At 36.5% G+C, this 19,401-nt stretch overlaps 1 protein-coding gene across 1 annotated transcript in view; it reads right to left on the reverse strand.

Moving 5' to 3' along the window:
* PDE10A (phosphodiesterase 10A) overlaps positions 1–19,401 on the reverse strand; it is a 295,228-nt gene that overhangs the window by 69,146 nt on the left and 206,681 nt on the right. Inside the window, exons 6-9 of the mRNA XM_041729791.1 lie at positions 6,696–6,836; positions 4,427–4,582; positions 2,911–2,961; positions 1,777–1,835 (exon numbers count right to left, since the gene is read on the reverse strand). Of these exons, the coding sequence (XP_041585725.1) occupies positions 1,777–1,835; positions 2,911–2,961; positions 4,427–4,582; positions 6,696–6,836 (407 nt within the window). The remainder of the gene's footprint in view (positions 1–1,776; positions 1,836–2,910; positions 2,962–4,426; positions 4,583–6,695; positions 6,837–19,401) is intronic.

The raw sequence follows: 19,401 nt of genomic DNA on the forward strand, positions 1-19,401 counted from the left end.
AAAACTGGTAATTAATCTAAATAGGAACACAGAACATATTAAACTGAATACATTTCCCAGTTTTCTCTACATTTATGCAAAAAACATATATGTTGATTTTTGTCCTTTTGTGGAAACGGACAATAATATTACCTTAGAGAGATAAATGAAACTCTATCATTTACTTTGGTATGAAGTCTCTAATTTCAGAGGATAAATTAAGTAATTATTTTATTGGTAAGTACCTATTTTGAGAGAAAGTTTTGTAGTATTTAACTAAAACTATGAAGGGATAAAATTGGGCTCACCAGATTTAATATTTTCATGAATATCTGAAACAAAAATATTTAAATTTGGTAAATCTCATTAATATAGTTAAAATGTTAGTTTAACTGTACTGAGAAAGCAATGTAATTCCTTTGAGAAGAAATATCAGAATACAGGAAATGCTAATGGCCTACCGACTTTGCACAAGTGAATTATATACTCATTATTACAAACAGCAAGTAAATCTCTTGGAGATATATGGCACCTCCATTAAAATGTCAACCTGATAAACAGATGAATTAGTAGGAATGTATTTCAGGGAATATGTTGATATAGGATCTATTGGCAAGGTACCGCTTTCACTTTAGGTTCCTGTGAATTTAGCAATGTACTCAGAATTAAGATAACTTAATAGTGATAAACAATGCCTTTTGTTGAAAAGACAAATTAGTCAGTTTGGAGCCAATAAGACTTAGCACATGCTTAATCACTGCTCTGAGGAATGCACAGCAGGAAAGATGGTAAAATCAAATGGGTTTCCCCTAGAGGAGAGATTTACAGGGATTTAACCAGACTGTGGAAGACTCTCAAGGTATTCAGATACACTAGAGCAGGGGAAGGTGCACGGCTCCCCTTTCCACATGTCCTCAGGTAGTAATGTCATGTGTCCCAGAGACACTGATTCTGTCTCAGACATAGCTGAGCACTCTTATGTCCATGCTTCTCTAATTCCACATTTCAAGAAACCCATGTGTCACAAACAGCAACTTCAGTCTAATTAGTGATGGAGATTACAACACTTCTGGATGCCCATGTTAGTAGGTGCTGCCAGAGTGATGTAAGAGAGAGAGCACAGTCAGAGCTGCTGCTGGGGAAGAACAGGTATGTTATTCTTCTATTAACTTGCCAGAGGACATGACCCTGAAGTGACCACATCCTGGGGCATTATCTTAGATTTCAGCAGTTCAGTAGAGGGTCAGATCTATGGACAATCTTGCCTGAAGCAGGCAAAACCAATTACGAATCTCGACTGTAAGAAGTATCTGTAACTGCTTTCACTGCCAGCCCAATGAGGTTTTTCTAGGTCCAATTTCAGGGAAATGGAACATTTTCTTTAAAATGATATCTAAGCTACCAAACATGGGCAAATTAAAATAATAATACTGATAACATATTTTGCTGACATATTTATAGAAAATGCCAGAGAGGACTTTTTGGAAAATAATAAACTAGAACATTTCCTCCCCCTCTACTGCTCTGCATTCTCTCCTACAAAAATAGAAGTACTTAGTGTCTTTAACACCCTCTAGTGAGTCTACTTGGAAAAGATACACCAGACTGCAAATTAACAGGAGCACACGAACATCCGCAGTTCTTAACGAGTGAAGAGCACGGAGGAGAATATAATGTAATGGTCCGGAGCAAGCACCCTTCCTACAGACGGCTCATGTGGTGCCTATTCCTTGGTCTGCACTTACTCTAAAGCACCGATTGAGGAAACGGCCTGCCACCCCACAAACAAAGACTTACTTGGACACATCCAGTAGGAAGTCATTCAGCTCAGTTTGTTTCGCAAGGCCTCTGCACACCTGCCGTATAAAGTAATAAACGTGAGTCATATGAGACTTCTACTTTTTTAAAATAACAATTCCCCGAGTACTACATACCATATTTTATTTTAAAAGACACAACACAATCACTGTTTTTTAAGTAGTAATACTATTAGTAACAAGTTATATTTATTGAATGCTTAAATGCACTGAGCTGTGTTCTATAGCTTTAGGGTTACTGTGTCATTTAATCACCACAAAACTCTGCAGATTTGGGATTTACTTTTATAATTGGAGCATAAAGGAGTTTAGAACCATGCTCCTACTCTGGAGTCAGTAAGTGACGAAGCCAGCATGCAGATCAAGGCAGTCTACGTCCAGAGTTGCTCTTTAAAACTACTTTACACTTTAAAAAATGCAACTTGGGCACATGTCCCACTTATACTTGTTATGATCAGATCTGAGAGGTCTCATACTATTATCCTATACGCTTTTCTCCTCTCATCACAGAGCCTGAGTTTGCTGAAATGGATTTTAAAAAAAAGACGACAATGAAAAGTGGAAGATACAAAGCAGAATTATACCACTACTGTGTCCCTGAACTCTGAAGTCTAGTTACAAGGAACCTCGACAAGGCTTGTAATATTTTTAATTAAATCATGTTTTCTAGAGAAGCAGGTATCTTAAATGTGAGATAAAAGTTTTCATATATCATTTGGTTTAGAGGACACTTTAATTTAGAAAATGGAGTCATAAAGAAAGCAATGCTATTGCCAGTAGGAGATTGTTTCTTTCCTTGGAAAGGAAATGGAAAACAAAACAAAACAAAAACCGTAATAGAACATGTATCATTTATGGCATAAATGATTTATAATCATATATATTATAATTATATATATGCATACATACACATATATATATAAATAATTGTAAGATATTTAAGGCAGGGAATAAGTAAATAAAAATGAATAGACACAAAATTTTAGAAATAACAAAATATCTAATATCCAAAATAACACATTAGGGTCACTTATTAACCCCCACCCTGTCCCCCAGTGGCTATACTTTAAACAGTTCCCCTTAGGGAGTCCCGTAATAACACCCCAAGGCACACCTGCACCTGATGTATTGCTACTGAAGCCCAGGCAAGATTTGCTGTTGCAACCTAAAAAAAAAAGGATGAAACACCCTTTGATTAGTCATATGCAGACATCCTAACAAAGGACTCTAGCATAAATGAATATGAAGTATTTTCTGAGGCTGTTGAGTATTTGAATATTTTGCCAAATAGAGAATTAAATATGTACAGGATTTGTCTTTTACATTTCCAGCCCCTTTATAACTGAGTTTAATGTTCTCTCGCTCCTCTTATCTGTGGACAAAAAGCAAGATGAATTGCTTAAGAGAGCCATCATCCAATGATTTTCACATAAAATAATTATTTTTCAGTTTATCAAAAAAACTATTAAAATGGCTTCAATGACCACTTTACAATGATGAAATATTTCTAAAATTTTGCTGACAAGTTTTCAAATTACTAGCTATTCTACTTCTTTTATTATTCATTCACTTCCCACACATCCACTGGGTGCCTCCTCGGTAACAGGCACTAGTCTAGGTGCTGGGGACACAGCACCACCAGTACCAGCACAGTTCATAGAAGACTGTAGAAGAAAGACAAGAAAGAATAAAGAAGTTCACAGGGTCTTAGCTGGTGACAAGGGGACACAGAGGAAAAGAGTCACACCAGATGGAGGGGCAATGCCACAGAGGATCCCCCTGAGGCTATGAGCAGTGTTCAGGGAAGGCCTCCTCTTCAGCATGGCGACATGTGAGGACGCACCTGAAGGAAGCAACTAGGGTGGGGGGCAACGGGGACACGTGCAATCTAAACAGAGGAAGAGCAGAAGCTGGGATGGCCTGCCAAGTGGATGGGGTATAGGCCACTGAGGGTCTCGCGCATTTGTAGGCTGGAAGTGACAGAGAGATCACTGTGGCATTTGGGTTAAGGATTAATGAGCGGATTCTGATCCAGGGAATAGTGCGTGGAACTCATCGTTTTCCAAATGTATTTGATGTTGGAATCTTTCTTCGGGATATCCTCTAGGAAGAGGACATTTTTAGGGAAACATAGCCAACCAGAATGCAAAAACGTTCCAAAGTCATCCTGCTACTTTATTTGATGCACAATATGGCATACTTCTATTTTTTTTCCAGCATACTTCTATTTTTATTGTTAGAATGGATTCTATTTAACTAAAATAAATTACTATATTCCTAATGTAATCAGTTTTCTCTCCAAGTAACTACAAAACAAAAATAAAGGTTTTTAAAAACCATCAAAACACTGTCAAGCAAGCTGTGGTTTTACTTACTTACTTACTTATTTATTTATAAAGATTTTATTTATTTATTCATGAGAGAGAGAGAGGCAGAGACACAGGCCAAAGGAGAAGCAGGCTCCATGCAGGGAGCCCGACATGAGACTCGATCCTGGGTCTCCAGGATCCCACCCTGGGCTGAAGGCAGTGCTAAACCACTGAGCCACCAGGGCTGCCCAAACTGTGGTTTTAAATACTCATTCATTAACTGAACAATAATAATGAGTGTGGTCAAGGGGCTAGCCTCACCTCCTGGTGACTCATACAGAAGGCTTCTTTGCCCCAGTGCCGGTAGAGCTCCAAGATACCAATCAAATCACCAATTGCAGTGACAATTGGTAAACAAAGAACAGACTGGATGCGAGTCCCGGACTCCAGACCAGTACCCCTTGGAAACCGTTCATCCTGAAAAATAAAAGAAGGAAAGATATAAATTCAGTAAAAGAAATGGGAATCATTATGTTAAGATTCTTATTTGTCAGAATTTGCCTAATACTTGTAATAAAAAATAGGCAGTCCCTTTCAAAGGAAAATCAAATGATGATGGACACTGTAAACTGTATTTAAGAAAATGCTTATCTTTAGCAACACGACACCTATACACAGATATTGCTTTTATGTTTCTTTCTCCCTGAGATGGATTTAATCAATGAATATATATTAACTTCATGCAATAATAAAGGTAAATTTGATGGCTAATCCCTATTTAACCATCACCTTCTATGTGCTAGAACTCTTCCAAGGGATTTGCCAGTTTATAAATACCACATGAAGGAAGTATACATAACAAATTATGTTCATTCTATTTTTTAAGGTTAGAATAATACAGAAATGCATATTAATGCTAGTCATTCTGATTGAATCTCAAAGGTTCATATTAAGTATTCAAATCATCCAATAATTATCGATTACTTATGAAAAACGCAATTGGTTCTTTGACTTTAATAACTTTCTAGCTTCGCTAATCACTCAAAGGAATATAGGGAATTGAATAAATTAATACCAAAGCTACCAATTCTGTTTAATTTCTGCTGTCCGTAGGAAGCTTTTCATCAATTAAGAATAGTACAAATCTGTATTTGTAACTTACAGATCTTTTGAAAGCTTGCATATATGATAGAACATTTTCAAATGACAATTTGTATAGTATCTATCTACTTTTGAAACTTTTTAAAGTTGAAATATGCTTGACATGACATTATGTACATTTAAAGTATAAAACATGTTGATTTTGTGTTATATATTTATATATTGTAATACGATTGCCAATGTAGTGGTAGTTAGCATCTCTATCATGTCACATAATTATCTTTTTTAGAAAACATTTTATTTGAGAGAGAGAGTACACAAGTGTGGGACGGGGGTGGGGGGGCACTCAGAGAGAGAGAATCTCAAGCTGACTCCATGCTCAGTGCAGAGCCTGATGCAGAGGTCAATCTCACCACCCTGACATCATGTCCTGAGTGGAAACCAGGATTCAGAGGCTTAAGCGACTGAGCCACCTAGGCACTCCATAAAATGATCTTATAATGAAGATCATGTCTTTCAGCCACCTTCTTTATCTGTATCTGTATAGGTAATTAGTAGCAAAACCAGAATTAAAATCCAGATTTCATGACTCCAACTTAGCACTTTCTCAAGCAATTTCATTACACCTATATAGTCATTGGCATACTTGTCAATTTTAAAGTATAAGCTCATATAGTGACATTTCATCACAGTGCTCACATATATTATATAGTGTGGAAGACTATACTAAGGGCTCCATTTGTCACAGTCTCCATACCCATGGGCCTCCAATATTGCGTCTGGGCTTGCTTATGTGATTTCCTTTGGCTAATGCAAGGGTAGTAAATTTGATACAGACAGACGCTTGAAAACTCACTTCCATGTTTGACTTATTCTCTGGAAGCCCTGCCACCATGATGAGAGGTGGGGTGGGGAGGGAGGGGACTGATAATTACTCCTAGGCCAGCCTGACTTAGAGGTGGGGTGGGGAGGGAGGGGAGTGATAATCACTGAGGTTCTCTGAGGCCAGGCAGCTCCTAAGTGTCAGCCAGCTGATCTCAGATGCATAAGCAAGCCAAGCTGAATACAGCCCAATGAGCAAAATGGCCCAATCCAGACTCATGAGCAGTAACAAGTGGGTATTGCAGGACATCACTAAAACTTGGGGTAGAATGGTACAGAGCAGTAGCTAACTCATTTACATACATCTTGCTAGGATATAAAACAAAGAACAGTGATCATTTAGTTTATATGAATATAAACATACATTTTATGCTTAGCTGTACAGGTATGTTTTGAAATCAGAACTATTTAAATCTAGCTCTCGGTGGGTATGTAAGACAGGATTTTCTGAGAACAAAAATTAGTTTACATACAAATCCATTTATTGATCAGTATCTTGCTCTAATGGTTTTATTAAATGGCTTGAATCATAACATTAAAATGATATGTCATCTTTATGAAATAAATACTTCAGGTTATAAATGTTACAGAGCAAAAAGCCATTTACCCCAAGGATGTCTTCCACTAGCAATGTTTTTCTGGACTTGGCCACATAGGCAGAGATGGTGGTGCCCTGGGCAATAGGCCCAGCAGGAATGAGCCGGGGCTTTCCTTCTTTGATTCCAGGTGGAGTGAACACGCACAGACTCTAGCAAGAAGAAAGAACATGTTTTATAGACCCCCCTGTGCTTTGGCACTACAAAAAGACTCCTAGATACTACTTATTGGTCATGAGGAATCTGTAAGCCAATGAAGAGACAGAAAATGAGGAAAAGTGCTTTGCAATGATCAAACTAGGGTACGTGAGGTGCAATTCTCTCCCGTATTCCCTATAGGACACAAACAGGCTAGATACAGGACTTCAATGAATGTCTAGGCACAGAAACACTCTTAAAATAGCCTCCAAAATTATTTTGATATATAGAAAACAATAAAATGGAAAAAAAAAATAAGTTGTCCTTAGGGTCAAGGTTCTGTCAAGCAAGAAACAGATACACATCCAGCCCAACCTCCCCTAGAGACTGGACTTCTGGATCGGAAGACAGGATCAAAGACTATAAGTCAAACTGATTTGGTTACATTTTTCATTTTCATTAAAAATCTTTCTTCCTCAATACAGTATTACTTTTTTTTTTTAATGACTCAAATCATTCCAGTCCTTAAATTGGCCTGATTATAAAATTATAGATTTGAAATAGTCTTATGCAAAATATTTTTAACAAATCTGGCTGCATCATTCCCTTTCAAATGACTAGGTGGGAAGGCAAAGTCCTGAAACCATTTTAAGAGAAGTTTTTAAAAATATCAGTTATTTTGACTAAATCCAATATTTTAAATAAATTTCTACTAAGTAAGAATTACTATTCAAAACAAATAACATGGAGATTGGGGGCAATATTGTGACATAACTGTATTATGATTATCTACTCAATTTGAAAAATATTAAGGTTCAGATAAATTCTCCCAATACTTTACTTTTATCTTAAATTGAATTGCTGTAAGTTAAAAATCTAAAGATTAGATAATCCTCTTAAGCTACACGTTCCTACTAATACTTACTAAGCAAATTCTAGTTGAAGAACTTGAGTTAGATGTAATCATACACTTATTAGATAAGTGGTTTTCAAGCTCTGTAATATCAGAGAACTCCTTCTTCCTATAAAATCTAACTCAACTATCACACAAGAGTAAACCCTATAAATGAGCTCCTCCAATTGAGTGGGAGTGGGAGAAGGAAAGCAGAGCATAGATGTAACCCCAGCTGCTTTAAATAAATCATCATTACTTACAGATGAGAAGCGAAATTCAAAATATTTTATTCACAGGTAGATCTTTATCAGGACTATGCTTACATAGCATTTGTAATTAAGTAAATCAATGCCTGTGAAAAATATTTTTTAAAAGTTCTTTGTAGAGATAAAGTTAAAAATGTTTATTACAAGTTATATGCTTTAAAAAGATTTTTAAAATTTAACTACATATAAGATAGTAAATGAAAATTCCACCTTATTCACTTTTAAAGAGGCTAGAATTCAGCATCACGGGTTTTAAAGTTACCATAATTCTATTATGCACCAATATGCCTACAGTGTAGATGAAGTAATATTTTTATTAGATTCAGTGTCTATCATTGCCGCGGTACAAATCGGTGTGCCACCTTCTCTTAAGATTGAGAAAAGAGTAGAAAAACTATTTAAGAACAGGAAGAAGGGATGATTGCAAGGAAAAAATGTAAAGAATGTGGTATATTCAGCCTGAAGAAAAATCAGAATTGATAATTATTTTCTCCAACTATGAGAAAGTTAATCAGAAGAAGAATGCCGAGCAATGTTCTTTTCTTTACCAAAGACGAAGGCAGGAAATGAATGGGAACAGAACTGAGGGGTTTGCCTAGCTCCTATAGAACTTCCAGGATGGTGACAAAAAGTACTCTGGAGCAAGCTCCCAGCGGTAGCTTTGGCTCTGTTGTTTGAAGATCTACAACAAGATATCTTTTTGGATGACTTTGCTACATGCCTTTCAAGGCTAGATTTAATAGTATCTACAAGTTGTAATTAACCTTCAAAAACCAATAATGAAAGAATAGCTTATACAATCCTATATTATTAGGAGATCACTTATGTAATATTATAAAATATCTATCACTTCTACGTAGGGTTTCTATATGGAGCACAAGAAACAGATAGCAAATACTGCTTTTTTCTAAAGGTGTATGGAAAGCTATTCTATATATTAGGTTTGCTGACAATCAAAGGTTTGGAAATCTTTCAACTACTTCATTGAATCTGAAAAACTTGTGGATAATAGATAGTTACCAAAAATTTAAATAATTCTTTACTGTGGAAACTTTATCTTTGTTTTACCAGTTTATGATTTTTGTTCATATTTATCAAGTAGAAATGTTTCCAAATGAGACCTGGAGGTGAGGGCTAAAAGTACTGAATAAATTGTCAAATGAAGGCCAAAAGCTCAGACAGGAGGGGAAAGTGAGGACCGGCCTGGGATTGACACCTGTTTCTGACGTGGTTTCACTTTCTCCTCTCTGCATTAGGGCTTTCCCATTCCTTTTTGTTTGTGTTTTACTCCATACAATTCCCTGTGCAAAGGTTCCCCTCATAACATCCATCTCTGATTCAATATCAACCACTAGTTTGAAATCTGTGTTGTAATGGCATGTTCTTAATGTTCTTCATCATCTTTGTAACTGAACCCACAAATGGACAGCTATTATTGCAAATGGAAAAAATAAGAAAAAAACCTCTAAAATAGAGGCTGAATCTTACATGTATTCACAGGATATGGAAGATTCATCAAGCCTACTTTTATTGACTCTAAGAAATAATCAAATGGACAGCTGTGTACTCAAGAGTCACTCTCCAGTGGCTAAACTACTACCTTCTCCAAATACTAATCCCCGAGTATACTTGGGTCTCTTTCTGAATTCTTAATTACGTACAGTGGGTTGACAATCTACCACACTGAATTATTATAAACTTGTCGTACATTTTGTGACCTGACAAAGCAAGTCTTGCTTTGGTTCCTCATGTTTCAAAGTAACCACAGTTTATTGGATAAGATATACTTTGCATCTTTCATTGGCAAAGGGGCTGCATTACTGCATTAATCAATGATGGGTGTAAGTTCTATGGAAACTTATCAAGGAAATACTAACTTTATTTTTATTTTTAAAAATAAAAATTTTATTTTTAAAAAATTCAATTAATTAACATACAGTGTATCATCAGTTTCCAAGGTAGATAGAGTTCAGTGATTCATCAGAGGAATTTTATTTAAAAAATCACTATGATATTTGGCATGAAGGTTTGACTTTATAAAGATAAAAATCTTTATAAAGATTTTTTTATAAAGATTAAAAAATTACACTATTTTCATAAGAGTGAATAGAAACTGCTTTTTTTTTTTTAGAAACTGCTTTTTATCAAACATCACTACATGGTATTTTAAAATGTATTGACTACTATGCATGTACTTACATCATTTATCTATAAAATCCAATGTTGAACTGAGTCCCTAAAATTAATTCCTGCCCTAACACTGCATTATCTATGAAAATGTTTATTAGCACAAATGTATTTTAGAAGCTAGAGATTAAAAAAAAAAAACAAAACTAAACTAAAAACAAGGAAAAGGTCCAAAGTTCCAAACCTCAACCACCTCTACCTACTCTTCCCAGAGAAGAAATCAACTGCATTCAGAACATGCACGGTGACAAATACTGCTGTTGGTTCCTCTCTGTTCGGGGAATCTCCCAGGGGCTACTAGCCCTCCACCTCCCAGGACCATCAAAGAGACTGGCCGTGCAGTAGGAGGGGACAAATGAGCTTCAATTTTTCAAAGAAATCCGTTATAAACTAGCCTGTATTTCTGGAGTAACAGCAATTTTTACTACTTATATCTAAGGTTAGATAATTAAAAGTAGATACGATTGGTAAACAGTAGTCATGACCAGTAGGTTCACTTAATGAAGCAATAAAAAAGCATCCAAATTATAAAAAAAGCTAATTTGGACAAATAGATTTGGTGGAAAATAAACACTAGAAAAGACTATCATAATTTATTGAAAAAAAAAAACATGATTTTTTGATGAAAAGGGAAAATCCAATTCACTGACATCTATTAAATTGAAACATCAGGTGGTAGACACTGTTTCTCATCTTCCTTCCCATACACAATTCAATGACCACTTTATTCATGAAACTTCATTTTTTTTTTTTTATGTTAAGGCTTCAACTTACAATCAGATCAATTTTAGAAATACTTCAAAAGTTATTTATAGGCTTACCATTGGGTTATTTTTCTCACAAGACACTAGATGGCAGTGGACAGTAAACGAATTTAGAGCTATGCAGATGGGCAGGAACAACTGGCCCCAGGTTCACCTGAACTTTCAGGAGAACTAACTGCATGATTCTTAAGATTAACCTGCTGAAGTTCATTATGCAGTTGAGGAAGTGACGCCATTACTTTAAAGTACTTGCTATAAACTGACTTTCAACACCAATGTATGAACTGTTGTGAACTTACTTTATGAATTAAAAAATGTAGGGGCTGAAAGATTTTAGCTTTTACAAAATACTCTTAGAGATAACACAAGAAAACCTATAATGATAATATTATAAAGTATGTTATGTGTCAGAGTAAAAGACTCGGTATGAAAGAGAGAAACTGTAAAAAAAAAAAAAAAAAGATTAATTAACCAAAATCTTATCATGGAAAAAAAATAGTTTTTCCAACAAATATTTCAAAAGCACCCTGTATGCGTCATGATGTGAATCTCTGCAAAGGGTCAGGACACACAGATACGCTACTTCCTCTCCCAACTCCAGATTTCTCACAGACTTCTGCTTCTGCCCAAGAACGCCCTTTATTTCCTCTTCTACTAAGGAAGAGGTCTTCCAAACCCTACTTAAACAGAGCTAATCATCTGAGTTGTTTTTAGTGTGATTCACCCCAGCACCCCATCAAATTCACTATCCCACAACACCTTGGCTTCCTCTCTGCACTCAAGATTGTATGTTACACTGAACTGTGGATTTCCCCATTTCCTCTATGGCTCTACATTCTTTGATGACGGGACTGGTGTTTTGTTTTGCTTTTTATCATCTTTGTATGCTCAGCAATTTAGCATAGATTTTTGGTACACAGCAGGTATTTTAAATGGTTTGCTGAGTGAATAACATTCACGACACAACATTTAATCATTGGAAGTTAAGTTAAGATTTAGACAGTTTAAAAATATTTTCGAAGTCACAGAGTGGTGAGCTACAATTCACTCAGGCCAACTCCAGAGTCTCATGATGTTTTTGGGAAGCTGTCCGTCTTCTTCCAGGCTCTGAAAAAATGTGTATAGAATAGGAGTAGTCTCTCCTGAGGGACTGTCCCAGTGGAACGTGAAAAGCACAGGGAAGGTATAATGAGGGAACCTATTCTGGTTCATCAGTGTCCCCAGGGGCAGCAAACAGCCTGAACAAGGTTTGTACTCAAAAAACAGTTTGGAAAAAATGTCCAAGTGGCTTTTAGAAAAGCTTTTTAAATGCTGTCTCCAGTTTCTTTCATTTACTGGTCCCCCTAGGTTTCCTATCATCATTTGTATTAAATGGGACAATTTACATTTTCCTCAAAAACTGTCTATTTTATCTAAAACATGAGAGACTCCTAACTCTGAGAAACAAACAAGGGGTAATGGAAGGGGAGGCGGGTGAGGGGATGGGGTGACTGGGTGACAGGCACTAAGAAGGGCACTTGATGGGATGAGCACTTGGTGTTATACTATATGTTGGCAAATCAAATTTCAATAAAAAATATATATATATAAATAAATGTCAACATTTATTAGTGCAAATATCCTCTCGTTTATCATTTTCATTCTATTTACTGCTGCATTTCCTAAACTATTAAACATAATTGTGTTTTCTCTTTTTTATTCATTAGGCTGGAAAATAGCTTACATCTGTATAGGGTTTTTTATAGGATTTATTTATTTATTTGGGGGGGTGGAGGGGCAGAGGGAGAGAGAGAATCCTTGGGCAGACACCCCGCTGAGTGAGCCTGATGTGGGGCTCTAGCTCACAACTCCAAGATCAGGACTTGAGATAAAACCACTACATAGGCTCAACTGACTGCACTACCCAGGTGCCCCTGTATCTATACATTCTTTGGAGTCTCTTGTTTATATGGATTTTCTTTTTCTAAGTCCATAGGTTAAATTGGCAAATCCTAAAAGGACAGAGATTTTAATTTACTATCGTGTCTCTAGTACTTGGAATACTATCGTGCAGTTGTACCCAGTAAAAATGTGCTAAAAAATTAATTTACTTTGACTCTTATTAATGCCTCAAAAATGTATAGATGTTTAATACTTGAAGGATGTCGGATCTTCCACTGTGAATAACTTTGCCCAGAGCTTTAGCAATACTACAATTCACTTTTGTAAATATTATGCTCTTAATATCCCATTAACTGTATTTGTTTTCTTCTCAAAGAATTACACTTCACATTATTTATATTAATTTCCTTGTTTTTAGGCATTATGGGAATCTGAGTTCTTTTTTTAAAAATGTTTTTGGAGGGATCTGAATTCTTAAATGAAGGCTAAAAGCATCAAAGTAGGGTCTAACCCAAAAAACAAAAGGAAATCCACATTGGTAAATCCTAAAATAATATATATATTTTCTGGATAAGCCTACTTATTGATACTACTAACATTCTCTAAAATGTATTTTTGATCTGTCAACCACTAAAAATACTATTGTATCCTTCTGTTCTTTTTGTGTGTGTATGTGTTTTGCTTTGCAATTTTTTTTTTAAAGATCTTATTTATTTATTCACGAGAGACACAGAGAGAGAGGCAGAGACACAGGCAAAAGTAGGAGAAGAAGGCTCCATGCAAGGAGCCAGATGCCGGAATCGATCTCTGGTCCTGGGATCACGCCCTGAGCCAAAGGCAGACACTCATCCACTGAGCCACCCAAGTGTCCTGCTTTACAAATTTTGATGCATCAAATATTTATAGTGTAAACTTCATAACAGCTCTGCCTTCACTGGAGACTAAACCCCTTCACAAATCCCGAGTGACCTCCTGTTCCAATTTAATGCTTTTATTCCCCAAACTAAACTTCATTATTGATCCTGTGGTACTTTCTCTTATTTTGTTTTCATTTTTTCTGGAATAGTTTTGCTCCATCTAAAATTACCTTTTTATTTTATTTTTTAAGGATTTTATTTATTTATTTACTTGAGAGAGAGCAAGCAGGGGGAGCAACAGAAGGGGAGGGAGAAGCAGACGCCCCACTGAGCAGGGAGCCCAAAGTACAGCTCGATCCCAGGACTCTGGGATCATGACCTGAGCCAAAGGCAGACAGCTTCACTGACTGAGCCACCCAGAGGCCCCTAAAATTATCTTTTTATTTTCAGCCACTCCTGAGTCCTCTGTTTATTATACATGCCTCTATGAAATAGAACATAGTTGTGGGGCTTTTAAATCTAATTCAAGATTTTTTTTTCTTTTGATAGCTGGGCCCATTCTACTTATAATTTTGTTGTGACATATTTTTGAAACGAGTTCCACAATCTATTTTAAGTTTTATATTTAGTGTTTTAATACAACTTAGTTTTCTCTTTTCCTTAACCTTTCCATGTTTTCTTTAAATGTTTTCCTTTCTGGTAATATTGATGTGTTTTTTTTTTTTTAAGATTTTATTTATTTATTCATGAGAGTCAGAGAGAGAGGCAGAGACACAGGCAGAGGGAGAAGCAGGCTCCATGCAGGGAGTCCGATGTGCGGCTCAATCCTGGGACTCCAGGATCACGCCCCGTAGCTGACGGCAGACGCTTAACCTCCGAGCCACCTAGGCATCCCTTGATGTGGATTTTTAATTCTACCAGTGGAATTTTTGATATGTTTAAATACTATTTAAATTATATTTCTCAATGTATCAATTTTGGAAATTATTTCTTCTGTTCTCATTTATGAAAAAGAAATTAGTATTTTTATTACATATAAGAATTCTATAATTCCTCCCATCTGTATCTTAATCCTTGGTATTTTTGGTATAGACTAAAAATCTTATCACAGGAATGCCTGGATGGCTCAGGGCATGATCTCAGTGTCCTGGGATTGAGTTCCGTATCAGGCTCCCTACATGGAACCTGCTTCTCCCTCTGCCTGTGTCTCTGCCTCTCTCTGTGTGTCTCTCATGAATAAATAAATACATAAATATTTTTTAAAAAGCTATAAATATCTATAATATGCCATCTTGTATTTAAAAAAAGTACACATGTATCTGCTCACCTGGGCAAAAAAAAACGAAAAACAAAAAAAAAACAACTTTATTTTATTTAATATGGTTGTCTTACATTTTAGAAGTATGTCAACATCTGTTCAAGCAATAGGGCAGATTAGATAATGTGATACTCCTGGAGAAAACAATTTTAAAATTATTTAAAGGCTGGATAAAGTACATTTTACAATACTTTCTAATGCATTGCTGGGCTGAGAAGAATGGACGGAATCCACAGAAATCTAAAAAGAAGTCAATAAAGAAATCTGTGAGGCAAATGAAACCCAAGCTGGATTGTTCTTGAGAGCAACAAAGATTGGACGTGCTGACCTCCCCTCAGGAAAGCATGGCAGCGAACAGGAGAACCCCCACATGGGGCGGAGACCTGCAAAGGGCTAATGCCTCATTGTAGCTGCAAGGGTAAATATACTTAATGTTGCAAGGAGATTACTAGGGCCCCAGAGTATCTTGCATTTATTGCTAGAGGGACAATAAAAATCTCCTCTGAGAAATCATAACGGTGTGTCACATGGGTGTGATGCTTGAACCCATACTACTTTGTAGTCTGAAAAAAAATCTCATGAGATAATTTAAAATAGTCCTGGATTAGAAGTGTCTTAGATGACTGGCAAAAAAACAATTTATATCCTGACTCCAGGAGAAGGACTTAAACACAGTTCTTAAGAACAGCCATTTAAAAAGGCCCAAGGAAGATAACGATTCACAGTTAAAACACAAAATAAATTAAAACACATGAGCAAATAAGCCACCCTCTTTGAGACATGTATGAAACAAAACCAAGATATGTAAATTCAGAAAGAATATAAAACAATGTTAAAGGGGTATAGTTAATATGTCCCAAGAAATAAAAGATCAACTTAAAAAATATCCAGGAAATAAAAAAAAAAAAAGAACTATACTGAAGAACTGAGAAAAACAACAAAAAGAACCCAAAAGTAACTATGCTCAAGTCAATACACAGAGAATTTTATCAATCTGATTTCTGTATCCAGGAAAGATCTATTATAAGAAAGTGATGACATAATTACACACTCAGACAAAAAGTGAAAGTTTCCCATCAGCACATTCTCACTAAGGAAAATTCTACAGGAGAGAAGAAAAGTGATTCCAAACGGAAGACCTGAGATGCATGAGGAAATGAAGAGCAAAAAAAGTGGTAATCTTGTAGATACAACTAAAGAAACACTTCAGGGGCGTCTGGGTGGCTTGTCAGTGAAGCGTCCGTCTCTTGACCAGTGCAGGTCTTGAACTCAAGGTAGTGAGCTTAAGGGCCGCATTGTGCTCCACGCGGAGTGTGGAGCCTGCTGAAACAAGAAAGAAAAGAAAGAAAGGAAAGAATGAGAGAAAGAAAGAAAAGAAAGAAAGAAAGAAAGAAAGAAAGAAAGAAAGAAGAAAGAAGAAAAGGAAAGGAAGAAAGAGAGGGAAGGAGGGAGAGAGAAGAAAAAGAAAGAAACAAAGAAAGGGAGGGAGGGAGAGAGAAAGAAAGAAAGAAAGAAAGAAAGAAAGAAAGAAGAAAGGAAGGAAGGAAGGGAGGGAGGAAGGAAGGGAGGGAGGGAGGAAGGGAGGGAGGGAGGAAGGGAGGGAGAAAGAAAGAAAGAAAGAGAAAGAAGAAGGGACAAAGGAAGGAAGGAAGGAAGAAAGAAAGGGAGGAAGGGAGGGAGAGAGAGAGGGAGGGAGGAAGGAAGGAAGAGAGAAAGAAAGAGAAAGGAAAGAAAAAGAAAGAAAGAAAGAAAGAAAGAAAGAAAGAAAGAAAGAAAGAAAGAAAAGAAAGAAAAGAAAGAAAGAAAGAAAGAAAATAAAGAAGAAAGAAAGAAAGAAAGAAAGAAAGAAAGAAAGAAGAAAGAAAGAAAGAAAGAAAGAAAGAAAGAAAGAAAGAAAGAAAGAAAGAAAGAAAAAGAAGGAAGGAAGGAAGGAAGGAAGGGGTCCCTGGGTGGCTCAGTGGCTTAGTGCCTGCCTTCAGCACAGGGTGTGATCCTGGGGTCCCGGGATCGAGTCCCACATCAGGCTACCTGCATGGAGCCTGTTTCTCCCTCTGCCTGTGTCTCTGCCTGTGTCTCTCATGAATAAATAAATAAAATCTTAAAAAAAAAAAGAAGAAAGAAAGAGGAAGAAAAAGAAAGAAAGAAAGAAAGAAAGAAAGAAAGAAAGAAAGAAAGAAAGAAAGAAAGAAAGAAAGAAAGAAAGACTAAAAAAAGAAACACTTCAGTGAACCTAGACTTTAGGCGATGTCTTCTTCCTACCCACAGAAGTCCCCAGGGCAGGGAAATATTAAAGGCACAGACACCTGTGTGGAATACATACAAGGAAAAACGTGATGAACAAACTGCAGTAATCACCCCTAAAAGTATCCTCCCAGGAGAACAAGGTCTCTGCCTTCACGGAGATCCCATTCTCATCAGAAAGCCAGATAAACAATCACACACATCATAAATAAATACATAATTACAGACTCAGTTAAATTCTCTGAAGGAGAAGTATATGATAGTAATGCACAACAGAGACAGGACTTAGGAAGGTCAGAAGAAGCTACAATTTTTGCTAGGTCATCTGCTGTGTGTTCCTAGGGACATGCTGTTGAGCAGGACAGGACCATGGACACAATGACCTCAGAGATAGTCATGTACAATGAAATCAATAGATTTAGGAGGCATATAGTGTCATCCCCTCAATTAAGTAAAAAAAAAGTCAAAGAATTAGAATTGGTATACATAGAATACAGTTTAGAGACTGTAGACACAAAGAGCTTTCTCTAAATCACATATTCTAGGAACCTACCTCACGAAGGTCAATGTATAAACAAAGCTTGCAAAAAAACCCCACAAAAACCCAACAAACCAGCCAAGTGCCTAAGAATATGGGATTTGTGAATCTCAACCCAGGCTCTAAAAGTCAAGCACTTCCTGAGGCTGTCACACCCTGCAGACCCCTGGCCTCTTGTTGCCTGCCCTTCCTGACCTCTGCAAACCACTTTCCCCCATTCTCTGTCACACAGAGCAGAAGAGGGTCATCCCATGGGGCCGTCTCAGTTCCAGGGTTCACTCACTTCTTTTCATGTAAACAGCTAGAAATGCTGAGTCCGGGATCCAGGTTTCAGCAGAGAATTGGATGGGTCCGAGTTTGGGTCACAAATAGCTGTGATTGAAGGGAAAGGGTCACGTGGTACATACTCAGCTGCCAAGGTTAAGCCCTGAGAGTTGTCTGCAGATCCCAGGGGCGTCATAAGGAGACATGCACTCTCATGATCACCCTGAGCTAACATACACACCAGTACATTTTCAATAGAATTACAAATTATATAACAGTTTTCTAAAAGGCAAAATTTTAAAAGCAAATTTTTGGAATGAATAGGAAAGAATGAGATCTACTTGTTACCCATTAGCTGAAATATCATTTAATGTTTTTAGAAGTAGTAGTGATATTTGAATAATTTAATTTAATTAACACTCTTATTCTGTACATGGAAGGCACTAGGAGAGATGCTGGGTGAATGTGAAGATTTGTAAGAAAAGGTCTTTACCCTAAAGAGCTTTTAATCCTGTAACATAAATTTTTACTCTGCAAGGGGGAAAGAAGGGCTGCAAAAAAGAAGAGGATCAATTATGGGTTTGGTAAATCAGCCAAGAAATATTTTTGTGCAACTACTGTTTATCCTTTGGACTACTGTATTATTCAAGAGTACTATCAAAAATCTCAGAACACTTGCATCTCTATTCCTATTAACATTTTATATATTATAAATAGCACACATTTTGATTACTCATACATACAAGTATTGCATTGCAAAAATACATTCCAAATCTCAAATAACAATGCCTAACTCACAAGAAATACATAGTAAGAATTTTCCAAATATATTTATAAATAATTTCTATATATTTAAATTACAAATATAATTGTTATTGGCTTGGAATATTGGTCTAAAATGTCATGTATGTGGTTTTAATTTCATAACAAAAATCAGATGCCAGTAGCCAAACATCTTAAAGTACTTTTTAAAGTGCCTTATACACAACTGGATTTGATAGTGGGCCATGCTTTGAGTAAGTTAACCCAGAGACACACGGTCCAGCCTGTCGCACAGAAGACTAGAAAAGCCCCATGCCATGGAACATTCTGAGCTATGGCCACCACAGCTCTGGGAGCTACACTTAGTAACTCTGTCCCAGCACTGTGAGAGTTGCCTTAAAGAAATATTAAAAAAAAAAAAAATCACACACACATAAAAATGCTGGACTTTTGTTCTCATTTTACTGTTACAGACTGTTTTGCAAGGGCATAAATCATCCATGGTGCCCCAGCTCCCAGTGCTGAAATATCTTCTGTACAAAACACAGTCTAGAAATGCCATCCCTAGGATACGATACCATAAACCAAAACTAAAACAATAAATAA

Source organism: Vulpes lagopus, chromosome 2 (genome assembly GCF_018345385.1).
Source record: "Vulpes lagopus strain Blue_001 chromosome 2, ASM1834538v1, whole genome shotgun sequence".
Lineage (NCBI taxonomy): Eukaryota > Metazoa > Chordata > Mammalia > Carnivora > Canidae > Vulpes > Vulpes lagopus.